The sequence below is a fragment of the Lepisma saccharinum genome, chromosome 15 (genome assembly GCF_977018435.1).
Source record: "Lepisma saccharinum chromosome 15, izLepSacc3.1, whole genome shotgun sequence".
In the NCBI taxonomy this organism is placed as follows: domain Eukaryota; kingdom Metazoa; phylum Arthropoda; class Insecta; order Zygentoma; family Lepismatidae; genus Lepisma; species Lepisma saccharinum.
In genome coordinates, this window is record NC_139243.1 from 72,401,949 (window position 1) to 72,422,600 (window position 20,652).

At 37.5% G+C, this 20,652-nt stretch overlaps 1 protein-coding gene across 2 annotated transcripts in view; it reads right to left on the minus strand.

Annotated features, from left to right (window-relative positions):
• Window positions 1-405: 405 nt before the first annotated feature.
• The window catches only part of LOC145999741 (uncharacterized), a 39,931-nt gene continuing 19,684 nt past the window's right edge, over window positions 406-20,652 (minus strand). Inside the window, exon 4 of one of the 2 annotated variants that reach the window (XM_083137026.1) lies at window positions 406-1,101. In XM_083137026.1, coding sequence (XP_082993152.1) covers window positions 1,068-1,101 — 34 coding nt within the window. In that variant the 3' untranslated portion in view covers window positions 406-1,067. The other variant, XM_083137025.1, reaches the window with a different exon arrangement.

Below are 20,652 nucleotides of genomic sequence, written 5' to 3' on the forward strand. Positions count from 1 at the left end.
GAACATTCCAGGGTACAAGCAAATGTTTTCTCTATTTCAATATTACGTATTACCGCCTCTCACCACCCACACACATACACACACACATATATTAACAATATAAAGCATAAATGAGATTCCATTGTATCAAAACAGTCTAATACAATTCAATTAAAAGGTTCAGTTCAATATTTAAAATATTTTATTTCATATGTGAAGTTTACATTTGCCATTTCACATACTTAGACATGAAATACATCTACAAACACGAGTCACAAATGTTACAGGATATACTAATCTATAAGTAATTGTTAATTGCATAAGAATTTCAAACTCAAATTTACCTAATCAACTTCAAGATATTTTGATATCTGGTAAAAATGTTTTCAATATAATTATTCAAACATTGATTGGTTGATTTATTTTACTTCACATTTCTGCCACTTTTTGCTAATTGCAAAGATGAGGATGAGTCATGATATGATTAAATTGATGAAGGGTTGTTGAAGAAACTTTTTTCTCGTACAATTTAAGATTCGATCCAAGTTGCATATTGTTTCATTTCAATAGAGAATTTGGACCCTATTTAAACTGATTCAGATAGGAAGATTCCTGAGCCATACTTAAATTGATCTAAAAAAAAGGTTGCTGAAACATATTTAAATTGATCCTGGAAAAAAGGTTCCTGGACCAAATATAAATAGATTCGGGAAAAAGGTTCCTGGACCAAAAATATAAATAGATTCAGAAAAAAGGTTCCTGGACCGAATATAAATAGATTCAGAAAAAAGGTTCCTGGACCGAATATGAATAGATTCGGAAAAAAAATTTCTGGACCGTATTTAAATTGATTCAGAAAAAAGGTTCCTAGACTGTATTCAAATTCATCCGGAAAAAAGTTCCTAGACCGAATTGAAATACTTCACAGATGAAAAGGTTATTTACGGTCCAGAACCCATTTATGCTTCCTGATTTTCTCTCCTGGACAGGAATTGAATTTACTTAAAATATCTGGAGCTTTAACAACCCAGCCTCGGACCCTAGGATCATAGTGTGCTGTGCTAACCACTCTGCCATGGACATTGGTATCACAAGTATATATTCATGGTGAGGGAGATCAGTCTGTTGAAAAAACGGAATAATACAAATGATAACAATAATTATCATGAATTAATAAAAATACATCAAAATAGGGAAGCTTTAACATCAGTTACAGGGTGGCCACTCTAAGACAGTGATAAAATTCAAGTATAAATGCCAGTCTTCAAATGATAACTTTCAAAAAATTTAAAGCAAAAGAATTAAGGACACAAGCAAGAGTTTCCTCTGTTTCAACCTTACTTATTACCTCGCCCCCCAAAATATTAACATTAATACAAAGGGTCTTTGTGGTTCCAATGGGTCGAAAAGATCTAATTCAATGCAAATGAAATATAAATTTCGTGGTTCATCATTAAGTGACCCAAGTTCCAATCACGAGTTTGGACATTTCAGGTGGGAATATTCAGAAAATGTCCCTGCAGAAGAAGTTCTGTGGCTTACCCAGCCTCTCATCAATGTGTACCTGAGGAGGTAAAGATGGACGGAGTGTAGTGCTGATGTCACCTCCAGTATGGTTGAGATCGATAATTTATGAAACTATTCTCCACACCTTCTGTATTCCTGAATGGCATGGTGCAACGTACAGTTACAGGCAATAAAAATGGGACACATAGATCCTGAAATCCTCGAATGCCTACAAGGCGTTGTGTGTGTTGCATAAATATACGGGGCTGGTAGAAGTTGCTGTTGAAACTTCCCTATTAAAATCCGCTTATCACCGTAGAATTAGGCACCACACACAATGCCTCACAGGGAAGCAAGTATTTCAGGTCTCTATGTTCAATTTTTATTGCCAGTGAGTGTACAGGGAAAACTTTCCATTACGATATTCTTTGTGTTAGAAAGAAACAATAGGGGCAAAAGCACTTAAAACACACAATATAGAGAAATGGAGTTGTATTTCTAAAATGGTACATTGTTCAATAAACACGATTCAGAATCATATGTTTTGGAGTCAGTTTTTTTGGAATATACCTACAATGTATCCAAAAAAATGAGGTTCATCAAAGATTTAATATGGACCTTATTGCAGGCAAGTACTGAACAGCGTGAAATAAACCCACATTGCTGTTTCTATCCTAAAGAAATATCAATGATCTCTGATATTGTACTTGTACGTAAACTGTTCACAGTTTTAGAAATGAAACATTGTTCATACAAATAAGTTTCAAACCAATGACACTTAGCAAGGCAAGTAAAAATAAGGAAAGACTTCACGAGAAGTTAAAATAGGAATCTGTATGTATTCCATTACTATACTGTATTTTCCTCTGGGATCTTTTTCGCATTTAGCAATTATCCTAGCCTACCAACATTATACATTTGTCCTACCAAGAGTTCACAGAAGAATTCTGTTTTTGTATATTTTCCAATGCAGATTTCTATTACTTCCTTGTCAAACATAAAATCTAAACTGTGAAAAACATGCCTCACAACATTTATGAATATGTATAGATAAATTTGAGATCTGGATTAATAAAAGTTGCAATTTTTCACGTTCAAGGAGCAAAATCCCCGCATAATTCCCGGAGCCAATAATTCAAGCATAATTCCTGGAATTCAAGGAATTCCCGGTGAGTATCCACCCTGAGTCACTGCTACTGGTCATGAAGCTTCTTTCCTTGCTTGCTACTTTGGCTAAGAAAAGTACTTAAACAATGGCTAGCTATTTAAAAAGCCCACATCCTGTTACGAATGGTTATTTTCTTACAACTCCCTGCTGGAAATTTCTACTGTTTTCAGTAGACAAATTCTACTGTTTTCAAATATCTCCTACTGTGTACTGTGAAATCTACTGAAATCCCATTGCAGATTACTGTACAGCTACTGTACTCTTCAGTAGGACTACTGTACTGAAAAAACAATGTGAATAATTATGCATAATACTTGCTACAATATATTATAAAATCATTTATTGATTCCAAGAATAGGCAAATTCATTCTTGACACCATATATTCAGTAATTTTGAGATTTTGAAGTGCATTGGAAAAAACAGTACACGAACTGAATTTCTACTGTTTTTCTAATGAAAACTACTGAGTCAGATATATCTTAATAAATAAGTTACTACAACTCTTTCTTAAGAAATAGCTCAGACTTAAAAGCAGCTAGTAGTTTGAATACATTATCATATCAGTTGATTTTTTCAGCAAGGAATTTCCATCGTTATTATTACACTCACTTAGCAAAACTCATGGGTTCGGAGGTCAGTGATTCGCGGGTGGACACCACGTGTGTTCCACGCCCCCTGCAGGGCTGCGCGACAGCTGCAGTTGTGTGCGAGACCTTGTGGGAAGTGACTGTGTGAGAGATTCATGTGCAATGCAACGTCGTCGTGAGTTGGCGGTATTTGAACGGGGCATGGTGGTGGGTGCCCGATGCATGGGACATTCGATTTCGGAGGTGGTGCAGGAATTCTGCTTCCCACATTCAACCGTGTCCAGGGTGTACCAAGAATGGGTAGATGAAGGCAACACAGTCCACAACAGACACCATACCAGGCATCCAGCTGCCCTCAATGACCGAGACCAGCGACATCTGGGACGAAAGGTCAACAGACACAGGAGGGCAACAGTGCAACAAATCATGGTCCAATTCAACAATAGCCATGCTAGAAACGTCTCCCAGTGGACAATCCGTCGGAACATGCGTGCCCTCGGGTATGGGAGCAGTCGCCCTACACGGGTGTCACTGCTAACCCCACGTCATCGGACACTCCGGCGTGAATTTGCCACCAATCACTGCGGATGGACACTGCAACAGTGGTGTAACGTCATATGGTCTGACGAGTCACAGTATCAACTGCACCATGCCGATGGGAGGCACCTTATGTGGCGCAGACTGCATGAAGCGATGGATCCCGCATGCCAAGAGGGCATGGTCCAGGGTGGTGGGGTATCAGTCATGGTCTGGGGTGCATTTTCGTGGTATGAACTGGGCCCTCTGGTTGTTCTGGAAGACACGGTGACTGGTCCACAGTATTGTCATCTGCTCGGAGACCATCTCCACCCGTTTCTGGCCTTTCAACACACTGACGATATGGCGGTCTTTCAACATGACAATGCACCGCCACATCGCTCCAATGTCGTCCATGGACATGGCCACCCCGGAGCCCTGATATGAACTCCATCGGGCATATCTGCGATGCCGTTGAACTCAGGCTCAATGCACTGGATCCTCCACCCATAAACAGAATGCAATTGACTGAGTGGTGTCAACTGCCTCTGGACATGTACCAGGGCCTTGCAGACTCACTTCCACACCTTATAGCTGCACTCTGCAGGGCCAGAGGGGGCCCGACCAGATATTAGGTGGGTATCCCGTGAGTTTTGCTCAGTCAGTGTATATCTGTGTAGTGCAATTGCAGAAGAGAGCCATCTTTTGATCAACATAGTCAACAGTGCTTGCTTGTTTTGGTTTTTCAAGCATTGAGGATCACGCATTGTTTAAATTAATTTTGTGCTGTTTTCGTGTGAATATATGAAAAACAATAGGTCAATTTATGTATAAAACAGTATGTCTTTCAATTTTCTACAAGTAAGTTAAACACAATGAAGCTACACACCTAAAAGCAAGTTCACTATACTTGATTTTTTGTTTATGGGTGCATTCCTAAGTAGCAAGTTCCACATGCTATACCATATATTTATTTTAGTTGTTTATATGATTTTTCCATTGCATTTTCAGTTGTATTGATAAAAAAAAATCATTACTGATAATAGTACTGTTTTCATACATCAATATGCTGAACACAATAAAAGATGTTGGTTGTACAATTATGTTACTGAAAACATAAATAGTCTAGTTCAGCCACTAAAGATAGGAGAAACAGTTGGACTACCAAAAACAGTAGGAAACATTAGTGGTACATGAATAGATTCTCTCGGGCTATCGACCAGGTGAGTTATGGAAAATATTGCAAGCTTTCGAGAGCTAACTTCACTCTCATCTTCAGGGTTGAAGCGAGATAGCCCGAGAGAATCTATTCATCACTCGTCACCAGGGAAGCTTCAAACCTTACTATTAGTAGTACAGTTCACCTCCTGAAAACAGTAGACACAGTTGGACTACTAAAAACAGTAGAACACATTAGCAGAACAGTTCAGCTACTGAAAACAGTACACACAGTTGGGCTACTGAAAACAGAAGACAGTAGCATTACAGTTCATCTACTGAAAACAGTGGATGTTTCAAAACACCCATTGATCTACCGAAAACAGTAAACAGAATTTTCAGTAGGGCTATCAAAAACAGGTTTGCACAGTACCATTGGAATGGATGGTTGAGATCTCAATTAATAAAATGGTTCCACCATAGTTGTAGACATGAAGTAATGATTTGTATAATACAGAGCTCGGGATCCCATTAAAAATGATATATGCACAGATCGACAAGAATTTCAAGAGATTTCTACTCGGAAACAACATTCCCTGTGTGCAAATGGTCTTTAAGTTCTATTTGCTTTGCACCCTCTTCACATGTTAAGTATATATATTATACTTACTATATATGGGTAAAATACTTGTCACATTTTAAACAATTAAAGGGTTTCTCTTTGTGTGTATTCTCATGTGTCTATTAAGGTGATATTTTTGGTTAAAATCTTTGTTGCAAATTGTACACTTAAAAGGTTTTCATTTGTGTGTGCCCTCATATGTTTATTAAGCGAGTCATTGTAGGAAAACTCTTTGCTACAAATAGAATAATTAAAACGTTTCTCTTTTGTGTGTACTGTCATGTGTGCACTAAGGTGAGTTTTTTGGGCAAAATCTTTGTTGCAAATTGCACACTTAAAAGGTTTTTTATTTGTGTGTGACCTTATATGTATATTAAGCGAGGATTTGTAGGAAAAATCTTTACTGCAAATAATACAATTAAAAGGTTTCTCCTTTGTGTGTACTGTTATGTGTGTATTAAGGTGATGTTTTTGGGTAAAATCTTTGTTGCAAATTGTACACTTAAAAAGTTTTTCATTTGTGTGTGTCCTCATATGTTTATTAAGCGAGTCATTGTAGGAAAACACTTTGCTACAAATAGAACAATTAAAACGTTTCTCTTTTGTGTGTACTGTCATGTGTGTATTAAGGCGATGTTTGTGGGAAAAATCTTTGTTGCAAATTGAACACTTAAAAGGTTTATCTTTGGTGTGAACCCTCATATGATTATTAAGGTTTGATTTCTTGGTAAAATCTTTGTTGCAAATTGAACACTTAAAATGTTTCTCCTTAGTGTGAATCCTCACATGCACTCGAAGAACTGCTTTCTGGGAAAAAGCTTTGTCACAAATTGAACACTTAAAAGGTTTCTCTTTGGTGTGAACCCTCATATGAATATTAAGGCTTGATTTCCGGGTTAAATCTTTGTTGCAAATTGAGCGATTAAAAGGTTTATCTTTGGTGTGAACCCTTCTTTGTGTGGAAAGGTTATCTTCAGGAATAAAGTTTCTCTTGCAAACTGAGCGATTCAAAAGCTTCTCCTTTGCAAGGACATTTGAATGAGCAAATAAATTTCCTTCATTGGAGAAAGCTTGGTTGAACATTGAAGAGATATGTTGTTTTTTCCTGTTACAGTGCTTGGTATCTCCAATATCTGCCTTGGTTTTAGAGTATTTTGGTGAAGGTTCAGGTTCAAAGTTAACTTCTCTATTGACACATTCTGTATTGTATTTTGGTTGCTCTTGTTCACTTAATTTTCCTGAAGCTACTAGTGTAACTGACCTTGAAACATCTTGGCTCTGTCCTTGCATGTAGTTCTTGTTCAGATATCTGGAAAAAAAATTGTCAGAGATTTACAGATCACCAAGAAGAAAGGATAGTAGAATAGACTGTCATTAAGGACATGCATTGAAAAATGTAAATATGTTACTGGTTCAGTAATATTTTATTCAGCTTTTGCCAAATCTATTAAGGACAGTCAAATATTATTCACACGTTTGCAGTAGTTCACTTTAGGCTGGCCTTACTGCATATAAACAGAGTGTACATTGTCACTGCACTAGCAAGTGAATGAAGTGAAAATTCCTAGCTGGGGGATGCTTGGTGAAGTTTCAGGATATGTATGTGTGGATTGATATCACTTATTAAACAGCACTACTTACATACCTTGTAGCACATACAGTATGTGTATGGTAGCATAGGTGCATCAAAGAGCGGAGGGTGGTCAGATCACACAGCTTACATAGCAAATTACCTTTTTTCACAATTTTATGATGCAAAGTTTCTCATCCTTGTAGTATTTTCAAATAAGAGGATTCATTGTTTGGAATGGTACAGCAACATGCATCAATTGTTGGAACTTATGATAACCTAATTCACGACTTGCAAGTATACGTGAATATCAAGATACATACCCAATGAATGTATAGTGTTATTTAATAAGTGTGTCAAGAGTAGTGCAAAAATTGAATCGAACTGATGGTCTTGCATTTACTGATGCAAAAGTGTGAAAACTGACAAAATTAATGGATGGGTTCGCCTTCCACATAATCACAGTGAAGTTCTTTGTTTTGAAGTGAAACTGGACATAACTAAATAAGTCAGTGGTTATCAATAAGAATCGAGAATTGTTGAAGTTCTTTGATACCCTGAAAATATGTAACCTTGGCACGACACAATTTAGATACATGTGGCAAAAATTAAACAATTTGTAGACGTTCATGTTCCACATGAAAATTCTTGCAACTACGAAAAGAAGCGTTCCCTAACTAACTAAATCTCTAGCCTTCTTAAACCCGAAGGTTCATGGTTGCAGCAACACAGGCCTTCCATCTGTCCCTATCTTGAGCAACATCAACATACTCTTTTCCATCCCTACAGATTTGCTTTAGGTCCATCTCAACGTTGTCCCTCCATCTTCGTCTTGGCCTTCCTACAGGTCTCTTACCATCAGGTTTCCCAACAAGAATCCTGTAAACTCCTCTTTCCTCTCCCATTCGTGCCACATGGCATGGCCACCTAAGTCTTCTTGATTTAATTATTCTAATAATATCTGGACATGAAAACAAATTATGTACTTCTAAATTATGTAACCTTCTCCACTCACCTGTCTCCTCATCCCTTTTAGGTCCAAATATTTTCCTAGGGATCTTATTTTCAAATACTCTCAATTTATGTTCCTCTTTCAATGTAAGGGACCAATTTTCGAACCCATATAATACTACAGGCAAAATTACTGTTTTGTATATTTTAACTTTTAGTTTCTTAGATATTAAATGAGAAGACAAAAGTTTATGGAGGGAGAAGTAACATGCACTTCCTGAATTAAGCCTACTTTTTATTTCCTCTTTAATATAATTTTCACTTGTTAATATAACTCCTAAGTATTTGAACTTGGAAACTGGTTCAAATGAGTTGTTATTAATAATTAGATTTTGATTATTACCTAACACTTGGTTTTAGCCTGTAAGCATATATTTAGTTTTCTGTTTGTTAACTTCCAAACCTCTCTCTTTAGCAGTTTTGATAAATATTTTAGCATTATTCTTAATTGTATTTATATCATTCCCCAGTAAGTCTACATCATCTGCATATGCTAACAACTGACTCACACCATTTAATTTTAGTCCTTAGTTAGTTTCTTTTACCTTCCTAACAGCATATTCTAAGGCAAAATGAAAGAGCAATGGAGATAATGCATCTCCTTGTATTAACCCATCATGAATTGTAAATTTGCCAGACACATTAATACCCACACGAATTTTACTTTCTGTTTCACTGGTGCATACTTTTATCATTCTAACAAGCTTCTTAGGTATTCCAAACTCTACTAATATATTATATAATTTATCTCTTTTGACCGAATTATATGCTTTTTTCAAATCAATGAATAGCTGAAGGACATTTTGATTATATTCCCACTTTCTTTCAAGTGTCTGTCTAATGTGAAAAACTTGATCTGTTGTTGATCTACGTTTAACTCCACATTGATAATCACCTATAATTTCATTAGCATTCTTGTTAAAAGAATGTTAGATAATATTTTATATGTTGTTGAGAGTAGAGAAATTCCACGGTAATTATTGCAGTTCATTTTATCACCTTTTTTAAACACAGGAACAATTATGGATTCTTTCCTCTGTTGAGGGATATCTTCTTTATTCCATATTAAACAAATTAATTTATGAATTTGACATATTAACGAATTTCCACAATTTTATTTATTTATTTATTTATTATCCTGCGCACAACAGGCATCTGCCCTCTTACAGTGCACAGTAAATGTCTTACATAGGATTTATACACATAAAAATAATATTTATACACATTTCAGATATAAAAAAATACATATAGAGGTTATACATATCGTCCTTATACATTACCGTGGATAAAAAATGAATCAAACCTTACACAATTTCATATATATATGTATGGGTATATATATATAGACATAAAGAAGGTAAAATAATAATAATAGTAATAATAATAATAATAAATAATATAATAATAATAAAAAATAAAAAAAATTAAGTAAGAATGTTGTCCATTAAATAGCATTTATATTCAGAGAATTTAGCAAATATGTCCAAGTGTATGCCCCTCTCTAACCATTCATTATGCAAGCTACAGATTCTTCGCAGGGGAGCCATTTCTGTGGATTTTGTACGGGTGCGGGAAATTTTTAGCGTTCCTAATTAGAATTTTACCTCCCTGAAAACATGATGCACCAATAAGCATTCATTAATTAGGATGATTAAATTTCATTTATATTGTTTAATGTGCATTATTTAAAATTGATCTATCAGGAGAAATTTACTGTGGTAAACATGGTTAAGAAGTAGCAAACCACACTGTCGTTACAACTACTGGAAGCAACATGACTTAGCTACAAGCACACGTCTAAAAGCATAAACCTGAAGATAAATTTGTAATTTGTCCTGGAAGTGGGGGGGGGGGGTCATGGACTATTGTATTTGCATGCCAGAACATATATACATAATTATTGGGTATTAACCAAAAATGCACGAATAGTGCAATGTTAAAATTAATTGCAACTGGGCAACAAAATTTCAGCAACTTGTTGTTTCTCCCAAGTTTTTTTTTTTTTATGTTCCCTATATAATTCACAACCACTGATTTAAAAAATGCCAATTTCCGTAATATGGCATGGATAGTTATCTGTAAAATTAACCAAATATGTTTGAGTAATTTGCATATATACTAGCATATATAGTATCACAAAGAAAATTGTCCAATAATGTAATAACAATGATCGATCCATATAATTTGGATATTGTCTGACAGAATATAATATATGATTAGTTACCACAACACTGAATTGGCATTCAAGTATCTTAGTATGTTAGAAATGCAGATGTGATAGTATTTTTCTTTTGTGTTTCTGGGGACTATCCCTCACCAAGCCCCACATATAGTCCCATCTGCCTTGATACTGCGATTCCATGTTCTGCATATCTTGATGGAATTGTTCTCCATGTTCTTGAGTCACATCGCCCAAATCTGGTCTAAAAAAATCCAAATGCGAGTGCAGGTAATGCAACTTTATTGACATTCTGCAACCTAAGGTATGAAACGTATCCAGTAAATTCTGGATCAGTTCACTGTAACGTGGGCTCTTGTTGTAACCTAGGAAGTTATGCACAACATTACAAAATGCCAAGAAGGCACTTTTTCTACAGTTGTCATTTTGTTTTCCAACTCTGTGGATTGCAGCATCTGTCTGATCTGAGGTCCAGTGAATACCCCACCAAATACCTTTGCTTCAGATAAACGTGGAAACATGGAGCCCATATGTTGCAAAGCACTTGATTGTTCATCCAAGGCTTTCACAAACTGTTCAGCTATTTTCAATTTAATGTGAAGAGGAGGCAGTAAGATCTTCTTCCTGTCAACAAGAGGTTCATGTAGGACATTTTGTTGTCCTGGAAGAAGTTCATTCCGCGAAGGCCACTGTGTTTGGATATAGTGTTGCCCAGTTGCGCAACTGTCCCACGAACAGAGGAAGCATGGATACTTTGTGAATCCTCCTTGGAGTCCTAGTAAAAACCCCAGCATCTTGAAATCACCATACATATCCCACTCGTAGCTATCGTACTTGATCTAGCAGCTGTTTAACATAGTTCTCCTTTAATATAACAGAGTGGCCAACAGGAAGAGAGGGATATTTGTTGTTATTGTGCAGCAACACGGCCTTGAAACTGCTAGTTCAGCTATCTATGAAAAGATGCCACTCAGCGGAATTGTGCACTATTCCAATTTCATCAAACAGGCCACTGATGTCCCTGCAGTAACAAAGATTCCCATTGCTAATGTAGTATGGTGCGAATGTCTAGTGCGGTGTCCTATATTTTGAGATCTTGCAGCTGCTATCCAATAAATTCCACTCTTGCAGACGGGATGCAAGGAGCTCTGCTTTCAATTTTGGTAATTCCAGATCACGAATCAGGTCATCGAGTTCCTCCTGAGTTGGAAAATGAGGTTTCTTGATGGAATCATCATAATCACTCTCACAGTCACTGTCGGACACAGGTACATGCCACATTGGTGATGCAGAGTCTTCTGTGTAAGAGGCAGGTGGTTCCTGAATAGGCAAAACTGGCCCATATGGGACAGGTGCAATTGACGATGGGATATCTGGATACTGGATTCTACTTCGATGTTTTCGATACTTCAACAATGACAAATTGACCATGCAAATGTAGCAATTGTCTACAAATTCTGGGAACTGCAAAAGGCATGCTTTTCCGACATCCTCGTAGCCATCCTAACAAAGTTGATTTACAGGAACCACAGATGTCCTGGTCACCCATCAGCACTCCAAAGTAAGCATTATCGCTGTGTAATACTTGTTGCCAGGTGTTGTGTAGTGCTGCTTCTGCTTGGGAGCGATTTAATATCCACAAACATAACAGTAGGAACAGTGACGTGCACTGAGGAGTAGCTAGTCTAGCAGAGATAGATCAATCAATTTCACATCTCTAATTATTTTCAAATCATAATATTTATTGTCTTGTAGCCACAGTTCAAATGTAACATTTTTTGTCCACGTGCTTCTTGTCCCTCCATCAAATCAGCTGGCTCTTTCTCCACCTTACCAATTCCAAGTAAAGACAACCGCCCGAAGGGAAAGGGAAGATTTCTCCCTGTACCTCCCTCGTACCCTCGCACCCCACTCCAATGGTTGAAAGCCCGTGCTTTCAGCTTTCGCAGTCTATCTCCTATAGGACAGATAAGGGAATGATTTCCCTTCGATTTCTTTGTAAATCCCCTAAAAAAACTCAGGGGAAAATTTTCTTCAGTACTTATGTTCTCTGTATTTATATAACCTTTTACACATTGTACAATATGAATGTATGGGATGTAGTTTCATTTGTATATGAATGGGAACATACTTGTATTAGGCGCAGACAAAAATGTTAGTTTTTTTTTTTTTTTTTCGATATGGAATATATAATGATTAAATAAATATTTGCTTATGCTCTCTTTCTTGCTCTCATTTTAGTAGTTTCTTTCTAAAAAAAATACAAATATTTTGACCTCCAATAAAAAAATGGATAAGCTAAACAGTCATAAATACAGATTTATTAATTTGGGCAAGAAAATGTGCGTTCTAATTGTTGTTGTTGGTTTGGTTTATTTTACTTCACTTTTCTGCCACATTTGGTTATTGTGGAAATGAGGATGAGTGATGATATAATAAAATTGATGAAGGGACCTCACAAAGAACAATTCAGGCCGGGATTCGAAACCCGAGATGAGCATGCATTCTTGTTCCTGTGTGTTGTACTCTGCAGTGAATAATTTGGAATGAAAAATGTATCCCATGACTCAAAAAGCCAAATTAATATCATTGAAGAAATTAGAAAAAAGTGTGTTTTCTTACCTGTTAATCTCCTCTAACATATTGAATTTCTGCCACCTCCCATCGCTTTTTCTAGCTGTATAGATTTAATCGCGGTACGTAGCTAATGAGCTTATGGAAGTCATGAGTGACAATCATAAACAGAGAACTCTGGATTCCTGATTTCACAGGGCCCTGCAGATGTACTGCGAGGAAATAATTTGTATTTTCCCCCTTTCTTTAGTTGCCACAGTAACTCAGTCATTAGGGCATCTGACTACCATGCGAGAGACCCAGGTTCAATCCCGGCAGGGGAAACCGGGATTTTCTCAACTTGTGTAAGAGGCTCTAGAGTGCCGAACAGCATCGTATAAAGTAAGTACCTGGAGGAAACTCTGGGGGGTGGGGTAAAGGCAGTCAGGGGAGTGGTGCTAATCACATCACCCCATCAAGAAAGTGTGGGGCACTAATCCCACACCCCATATACGTCTTCATGGCATGGTGCAAAGCACAGGGGTCCACTTTACTGTTTACTTTAACATTGCTTTTCCATCACTTTACCTAATTTCTGCCATGACGATGAACGTTGATTAAATTAAACTGATGAAGAATGGTTACAAAGGAACACTCATGCACAAGCCAGGGCTCGAGCCTGGATCCTTCAGTAACAAGATAGTGAGATGGAGAAATTAGGGAAATCAAGCAATGCAATTTTTTTGAATAAAAGTTAATCATATACGAGGATGGTGTTTCAAAAAATGCAACTGAAAATTGCCACTGAGGAAAATGCAGTTTACTTTAGCGATACCCACATATCCGAATGGTTAGCGATTTCCACTCATCTTTGTTGTCGGCCGACTTCCGTGGGAGAGTGCAAGTCGCCCCGGATTGTTACCTGGTGGAGGCACATAGTGGTTCAGATCCCATTTTAAACTGTAGGTCCAGTACCGATTAGCTATTATGTACATAAAGTGGACTAAAACACTAAATCAACCAAACACGCGGAGTGGTTATCACTGCATGCAATGACACCAGGAGTTCCGGGTTCGTACCCTGACCTCAGCATGGGTGTTATTTGTGTTTGTCTCTTCCCTAATTGTATTGTATCACGATTAACCAAATGTGTCGGCGACGCTAAGTAGCATAAATCAAATCAATCATTGATTTATTGTTTAATTTAGTTTGTTTTACTTCACTTTCCTCCACTTTTGGGTAATCGTGAAGATGATACGACAAAATTGAAGAAGGGACAAACACAAATAACACCCATGCCTTGATCGGGGTTCGACCCTGGGATCTCTGGCTTAGTAGTCAAATCAACATGTTTTGGATTTTCGAAAGGGGGTGGGATTAATGTGTACTTCTTTTCAGAAGCTGGTCCGTGTGGCAGAATGGTTAGCACATCGCGCTATGATGCCAGGGGTCCCGGATTCGAATCCTGGTCTGGGTATGGATGTTTGTTGAGTGTTCATTCATCAGTTTCATCATATCATCACCCATCCTCATCATTGCAAATTAGCCAAAAGTGGCACAAAATGCGAAGTAATATAAAGCAATTCAATCAATCAATTATTTTCAGTAGTTCTTTCTCATTTTGCAAGCTTTTCCTTTCTTTGACGTTCTATTTTTAGGAATACTGAGCCCCAAAGGGGGGAGGGGGATTATGACCCACACCAACCTCCCTTGGGCATGCCACCGGTTGCTACCCCAAGTGTCAACATCACTGCACGTCACTGAGAAGGAATCAGGCCATGCCTATCGATTTAGTATGAAATGATACAAAATATAAGAAAATCGTAATAACTTTGAATTGGTCCACATTAGAAACAAAGTAATTACAGATTTGAAATCAGTGTGAAAAACTGATTCAAAAACAATTAAAATACAATGAGGAACATTTTCATGTAGTTACAGTCATTAGATTATTAAAGGCAAGTCTTTATAAGATTTTCTACATTTGCTATTGATTAATAAAAATTATTGTTTGATCATTTGCACAACCCTAAGGCAAAGCAAATTTTGTAACTGGGTTATTCTGGTTATATGTCTTCATCGGGATTGTTTAGGGCTCGATCTATGATCAAAGTTATATTGACCAGGAAACCCATTACATGCTGGACCATTTGTTCTGGATTGACCCATATTGGTTTATTACTAAACATTTAGCACAAGCCATGTGGTTATTTCATCTAAAGTCACACACACATCTGGCATGTAATGATCCCATGGTAAGTCAATGAAATTGTTACTACCCAGAAGCATCCATGACTGTACTCTGGAAAAGTAAATGTCAAAACAGAGTCTGGTTACATTCATTTATTAAAAAGGTGAATGTGTCATTCAGGATATTCCTGGAACATGTTAAAATTTATTTCAGATTAATAAAATATTGATTTGTATCAGTGACCGAACGCATGCTGGTCCATGAACAATGGCTAATTCTACAAAAGTTGAGAGTATTAAATAAATATTTGTATTTTTTGTTACATACTTCTTGGCACCATTGGCCAATTGCATTCATGAGGCGAATGATGATTGGATAAAATCGATGAAGTAATACCTATGACATATCACACTTTGAACCCAAAACCTTTACATAAAATGACCTGGGTTCCAGTGTTGTAGAAGAAGGGAGGATCCAATACTCCAATCACTTCTCTGGATCACAAAAGGGAGTACGTTATCAAGAAGGTATGTGCAAAGTGAAAGTGACAGTGAGAATTTTAGCATTGCTGCATTCTACTACGCAAAACTGTCAAATTACATCAGTGAGTATTTTTGTGCTCAACACACACAAAAGTTCAAACTAACTCATAAGTTGCTTTGCGAAAGAAGTATTTCTGTGTTGCATAATAATGTGCTTGTTTTGGTTAAATCAGATGCTTGTGTTCGAGTTCGAGCTGGCTTCCTTGGAACAATGTTGTCGTTTGATTGATCTATTGTTGTTTAAGCACCTAATTATTTATTATTCATTTTCATTTTAATTAGTATCGAACTCACCCATTAGTAACCCTGTCAGTACAATACTCAAAATGGCTACTTTTAAAGGTGTGGAATGTGCTCACTGTGTGTTTTGGTTTCACGAGATGCAATCAGCAACTGCAGTGCAATGTAAGTTTCGTACAGAGTATCGTAAGGCACCTCCTAGCAGGCCTACAATTTACTCTTGGCACCAAACCTTCATTGAGACTGGTTGTTCTGTACGACATGGAAAATCACCTGGATGGCCACAAGTACTTGAAGCTGCTGTGGAACAACTCAGAGAACGCTTTGACCAGAGTCCTACAAAATCATCACGGTGTGCATCACGTGAGACTGGCATTCATGTAATACATATACATATAAGACATATAAAGATAAAAATTGACTGTAAATGAGAATTATAGAGAGAAGTAGCTCATCATGTAAATATTCTTATTCCCTGTATCTTGTGTTTGAATAATATATTAGTTTAGACGTCTCCATTGGAAGGCATCTTTGTCTACAAAGAACCCTACTCTGATGATATTCTAGCTGAGGTTTACGATTAAGATTTATGTACCTTGCACCAAATAGAGGTAGCAACCGTTGTTTGTTTGTATGGCTTCGAGATCAAGCATTTACGTAATACGTGCGAACGAGTTGGTTGTGGAATGCCACTGAAAAGAAGTACACTTTCTGCAGGGTTGTGGAAGTTCATGAATGTGTTTTCTATCCTTTTTAGCTCGAATTCATGATTTATTTCTAGGAAAATATATCTCCGACATGCAATTGACGTTGCTTTAATTTCCTTCCTGTATGTGTCGGATGTCCCATGCGTTTGATGATGTAACACCCTGTAAGTGTTTCCAACCACAGTTTTTTAAACTATGTTTGCCTAATCTAAGCAACCTAACCTACCTTACCATAATGGTGTCTGGGGCTACTGTGAATGGTTTTTGGGGCTACCCGTGGATGGTTATTCGATCGTACATGATTTTTGGGGCTAAGCGAGAATGGTTTGTGGGGGTATCATTAAATGGTTTGTGGCGCAATGCGATCACGAACCACAATTTCAAACCCGGGGAAAAAATACGAAATTAGTAACATGAAAGTAGGTATTTTTCAGTTAAGAACCTTGGAAACACTGCATACCATCGACAAAACACAAGCACGACGTGCAATGAACCATTACTCTCGTGCCATATTGTATGTTAGGGAAGCAAAAAAAAAAACGAACAACAATAAGTACTCGTAATGTGAAAAATGGACATTACTTCCTTGAGAAATTCATAACAACACCTTAAAGAATGTTCCGCGATGCAGAATACATAAGTAGCAATGTAAAATGTACGAAATAAATAAGTTATAGGTGTATTCACCCGATCAAAGTGGTAATGATTTTTCATATTCTGAGGTAGCTTCTGATGCCACTTTCAAATATCTGCCTAAACTACATTTTTGGACATTAAGAAAAGATACCTAAATATTTTAGGGCACCTCTTAAGCTATGGCTTGACAAATATTTTTTTAACAATATAGTGCATATGTATGTTGGGATCCAAATAAGGGCCACTAATAGGAACTGTTAGTTTCAAAGCAAACAGATATTTTGGAGGATTGATACAGTATTCCATTTGGATGAAATCAGTCAAGACAATTAAATATGTCAGCCTTATAATATTGACATGGTTAATATACCGAGGAGATATTTAAACTTGAAACATCCACAAAAATAATGGGAAAACACAAACTGTGAACAAACTGTATGAAGCAGAATTAAAAGTGTGTTTGCAGCTACTGTATGTTGCTATACTCTGGTGCAACCTATCTTGACAGTGACGTAGTAACAGCATTGCAAACTTCCATCGTTGATACTTTCACTGTCTGCACTAAGAAAAAAGACAAACAAGGGAAAGAATTTCAATAGTTTGAAATGGAAGAGAAGGAAGTCCAACATGTCGCAATGCGAGGTTTCTTTTAGAATGGAATCATGTAAAATAAAGAGCAATTAAAACGAGCACGATGTATAAATACAAGAAAATGAACGGAATCGGATAATGAATACGAGATGGCAACGTGCTTTTGAACGGAAAGTTCGGGAGGCTTGAGCACAAAAATATAGTTCCTTAATGAAAACATGTTACAGCGTATACAGAGCACATAAATGTGTTAAAAATATTAGATACTTAAAAACTTGTTGAAATGTAGAGTATTTGGCACCATTATTTTGTTACAAGTCAAAGTTAAAATTATATATACACTGCTCAGCAAAGAAGAGAAAACCACCGGAAAATATGCGAACTAAAATCCACCCCCACTTGTTTCTGTCGTGGTGAATGGCAGCAGACGAGAATATGGGGGAAATTCTTCTTTTCCTCTGCTCTCAAATGGCACACTGTTGCCATGATGCCTCACAGCTGTTCTCTGACAGACGAAATTCTGGCGGACCTGCCGCAAAATGCGACGTTCAGGATGGCGCGGTCAGTGGTTGAAGAAGTATGGTTAGCGTTCGTGACGATTCCCGATTTAAATAATTAATAACAATAAAATCTATTGTCATGGTTGTGATTCTTACTATGCGATAGTAAATATTACCATATAAGAAACAGATTTTATCTTCAATTTAATTATTAATTATAATTATATCTTTAGAGACGGTGGGGGCGATTGGGGGGACCAGGCCAGAGGCCCTAACTTAAGATAAATTTGGGGCGGTAAGGTTCGCATAAACAATATTTATGTAAATAAATAACCCATCAAATATACACACAGCTTACATTTTGAAAAGAAAGACTACCCAGAAAATTAATTCCTTTCTTTAATTTCGAAAGCACTTTTTTTACTGTTGGCACTTCATGTTCAACCTTATAAAAATTACCAATAGTTCTTCTAATCAAACACTTGTCAAAGTTGTCTACAACAATTCTACGCTTTTTGGCAGACCTGTTCTTCTTAATGAAAGTGTCCGACACTTGAACTGCAGCAGTCGCATGCTGTGTAGCTTGATTGACCAGATACGTGTAACATCCTTCTCTCGCTTCTTGTCAAAAAATTTAACAACATTCGAAATCACCTGTCGGCTCTCACTATGTACGGTTTTGCCCTTCATTTCGGTACAAACAACATACACAACAGACGCACTCGAACTCAATTGACCTTTCGTCCATGTAAGTTTGGCAACATTGAAAGGGTGTCAGAAGTCCAGCAGTCCTTGCTACCCCCCACCTCCCACCCGACCCAACCCTTGAAGAAACAAGTTCCGTTCCTCCTGTGTGCTTTCTCTGCGGACTCTGAAACACAACTGTGATGAAGAGAATCTTTCATGCTTTGCGCGGAGTGATACAATGGTTTCGCATCAACCTGTAGTGCGGTCCCAGCTGACGTCACTGTCAAGATAGCTTGCACTTTAGTATAAAAGTAAAGTTCCCCATGCATATAGCAGCACACCATGAAGGCACATTCAGGAGATATGGGGATAGAACCCAATATATTCTTCATCTCAGTCATTTTGAAGATAATGTGATCAGAACCAAACTTCGGCTGCCTCCCCCCCCCCACCCCAGGGATCCATTGATTTAAGGGTGGGTGAGTTCCAGAGAAGCTTTAATTATACAGGGACAAGACTGGAAAAATTCTCACCTTAGATCACCCACCCCAAGATTGAAACCCGGGTCTTCTGCATGGGCAGTCAGACAGCCTGTCTACTTCTTTCTTTACATTTGTAAAAAAGTAATCCTCCTAAGCAGTAGTATCCCCTTTTTCTCTCTATTTTCTCAATTTTCACACACATCAATTTTCTCTATTTCTTCTGTATTCTCATTGGAACAAACACAAACATCCATGTCCGAACCAGGGACCCCTGGCATTGCAGCATGCTGTGCCAACCACTCTGCGATTAAGGTCAACTAAACCACCACAGCTATCAAGTATTAGTATAGAATTGCAATGCACAACACTGGGAACTGATCATAGATATATTAACTGTTACACCATCCAGCAAGAGCAGAATTTTTCAGAATATAGTATCTTAGATAATTTAATCATTTGTCCCGCACTGTGGTTGTGCGGTCATGCTTTGGACTCCAGCTATCAGACGCGTGCAGGTTTGAGTCTCCTTGGGGAAACGTAACAGCTTTTCTCCTGAGATTTTGGCCTGTGTATGAGACTGGTGAACACTCACCATCATGATTAAATTGGGGAGCTACAAATGAGTAGCGTAACCTGGTCATGAAAATCTACGACGACGACTAGGGGTTTGTCGTGCTGACCACACATCACCCCGTAACTGGCTTGATGATCTCCCACCTCAGAGTAGGATCAGGAGGGAGTGCGGCTGGCAGTCTGTAGGTAGGCCTGGGTGCTCAATGGCCTGTTGCAGCACGGGTTATGTATGTTTTTAGTTTAGTCATTTCAAGGTGTGAGACCTTCATTGTCAATTCTTCACTATGTTCACAGAAAATATTAAATAGTTTTTGATTCAGTGAACTAAAACAATACAAATTGAATCTTTCAATATATTACTATCAGGAAAAAATGTATTTCATTTTTAAAATATATATATTTATAAACATAACCTGAAAAAAACCACAAACCGAATTTTGCCTGAGTTTTTCTGGGTTTTATCTAAAAAAAAAAAAAAACGGCAAAATGCAAACTCTAGGATGCAGGAAAAGATGACAAAATGCAGGCAAAAAAAAGGTAAAGTGCTCCCCGGTGCAAGCAGCACGCCATAAAGGCGTATAAGGGGTAACGCCCCACACTTTCTTGATCCGGTCGTGAGTGGGGATGATGTGATCAGCATCACGCCCCTGACC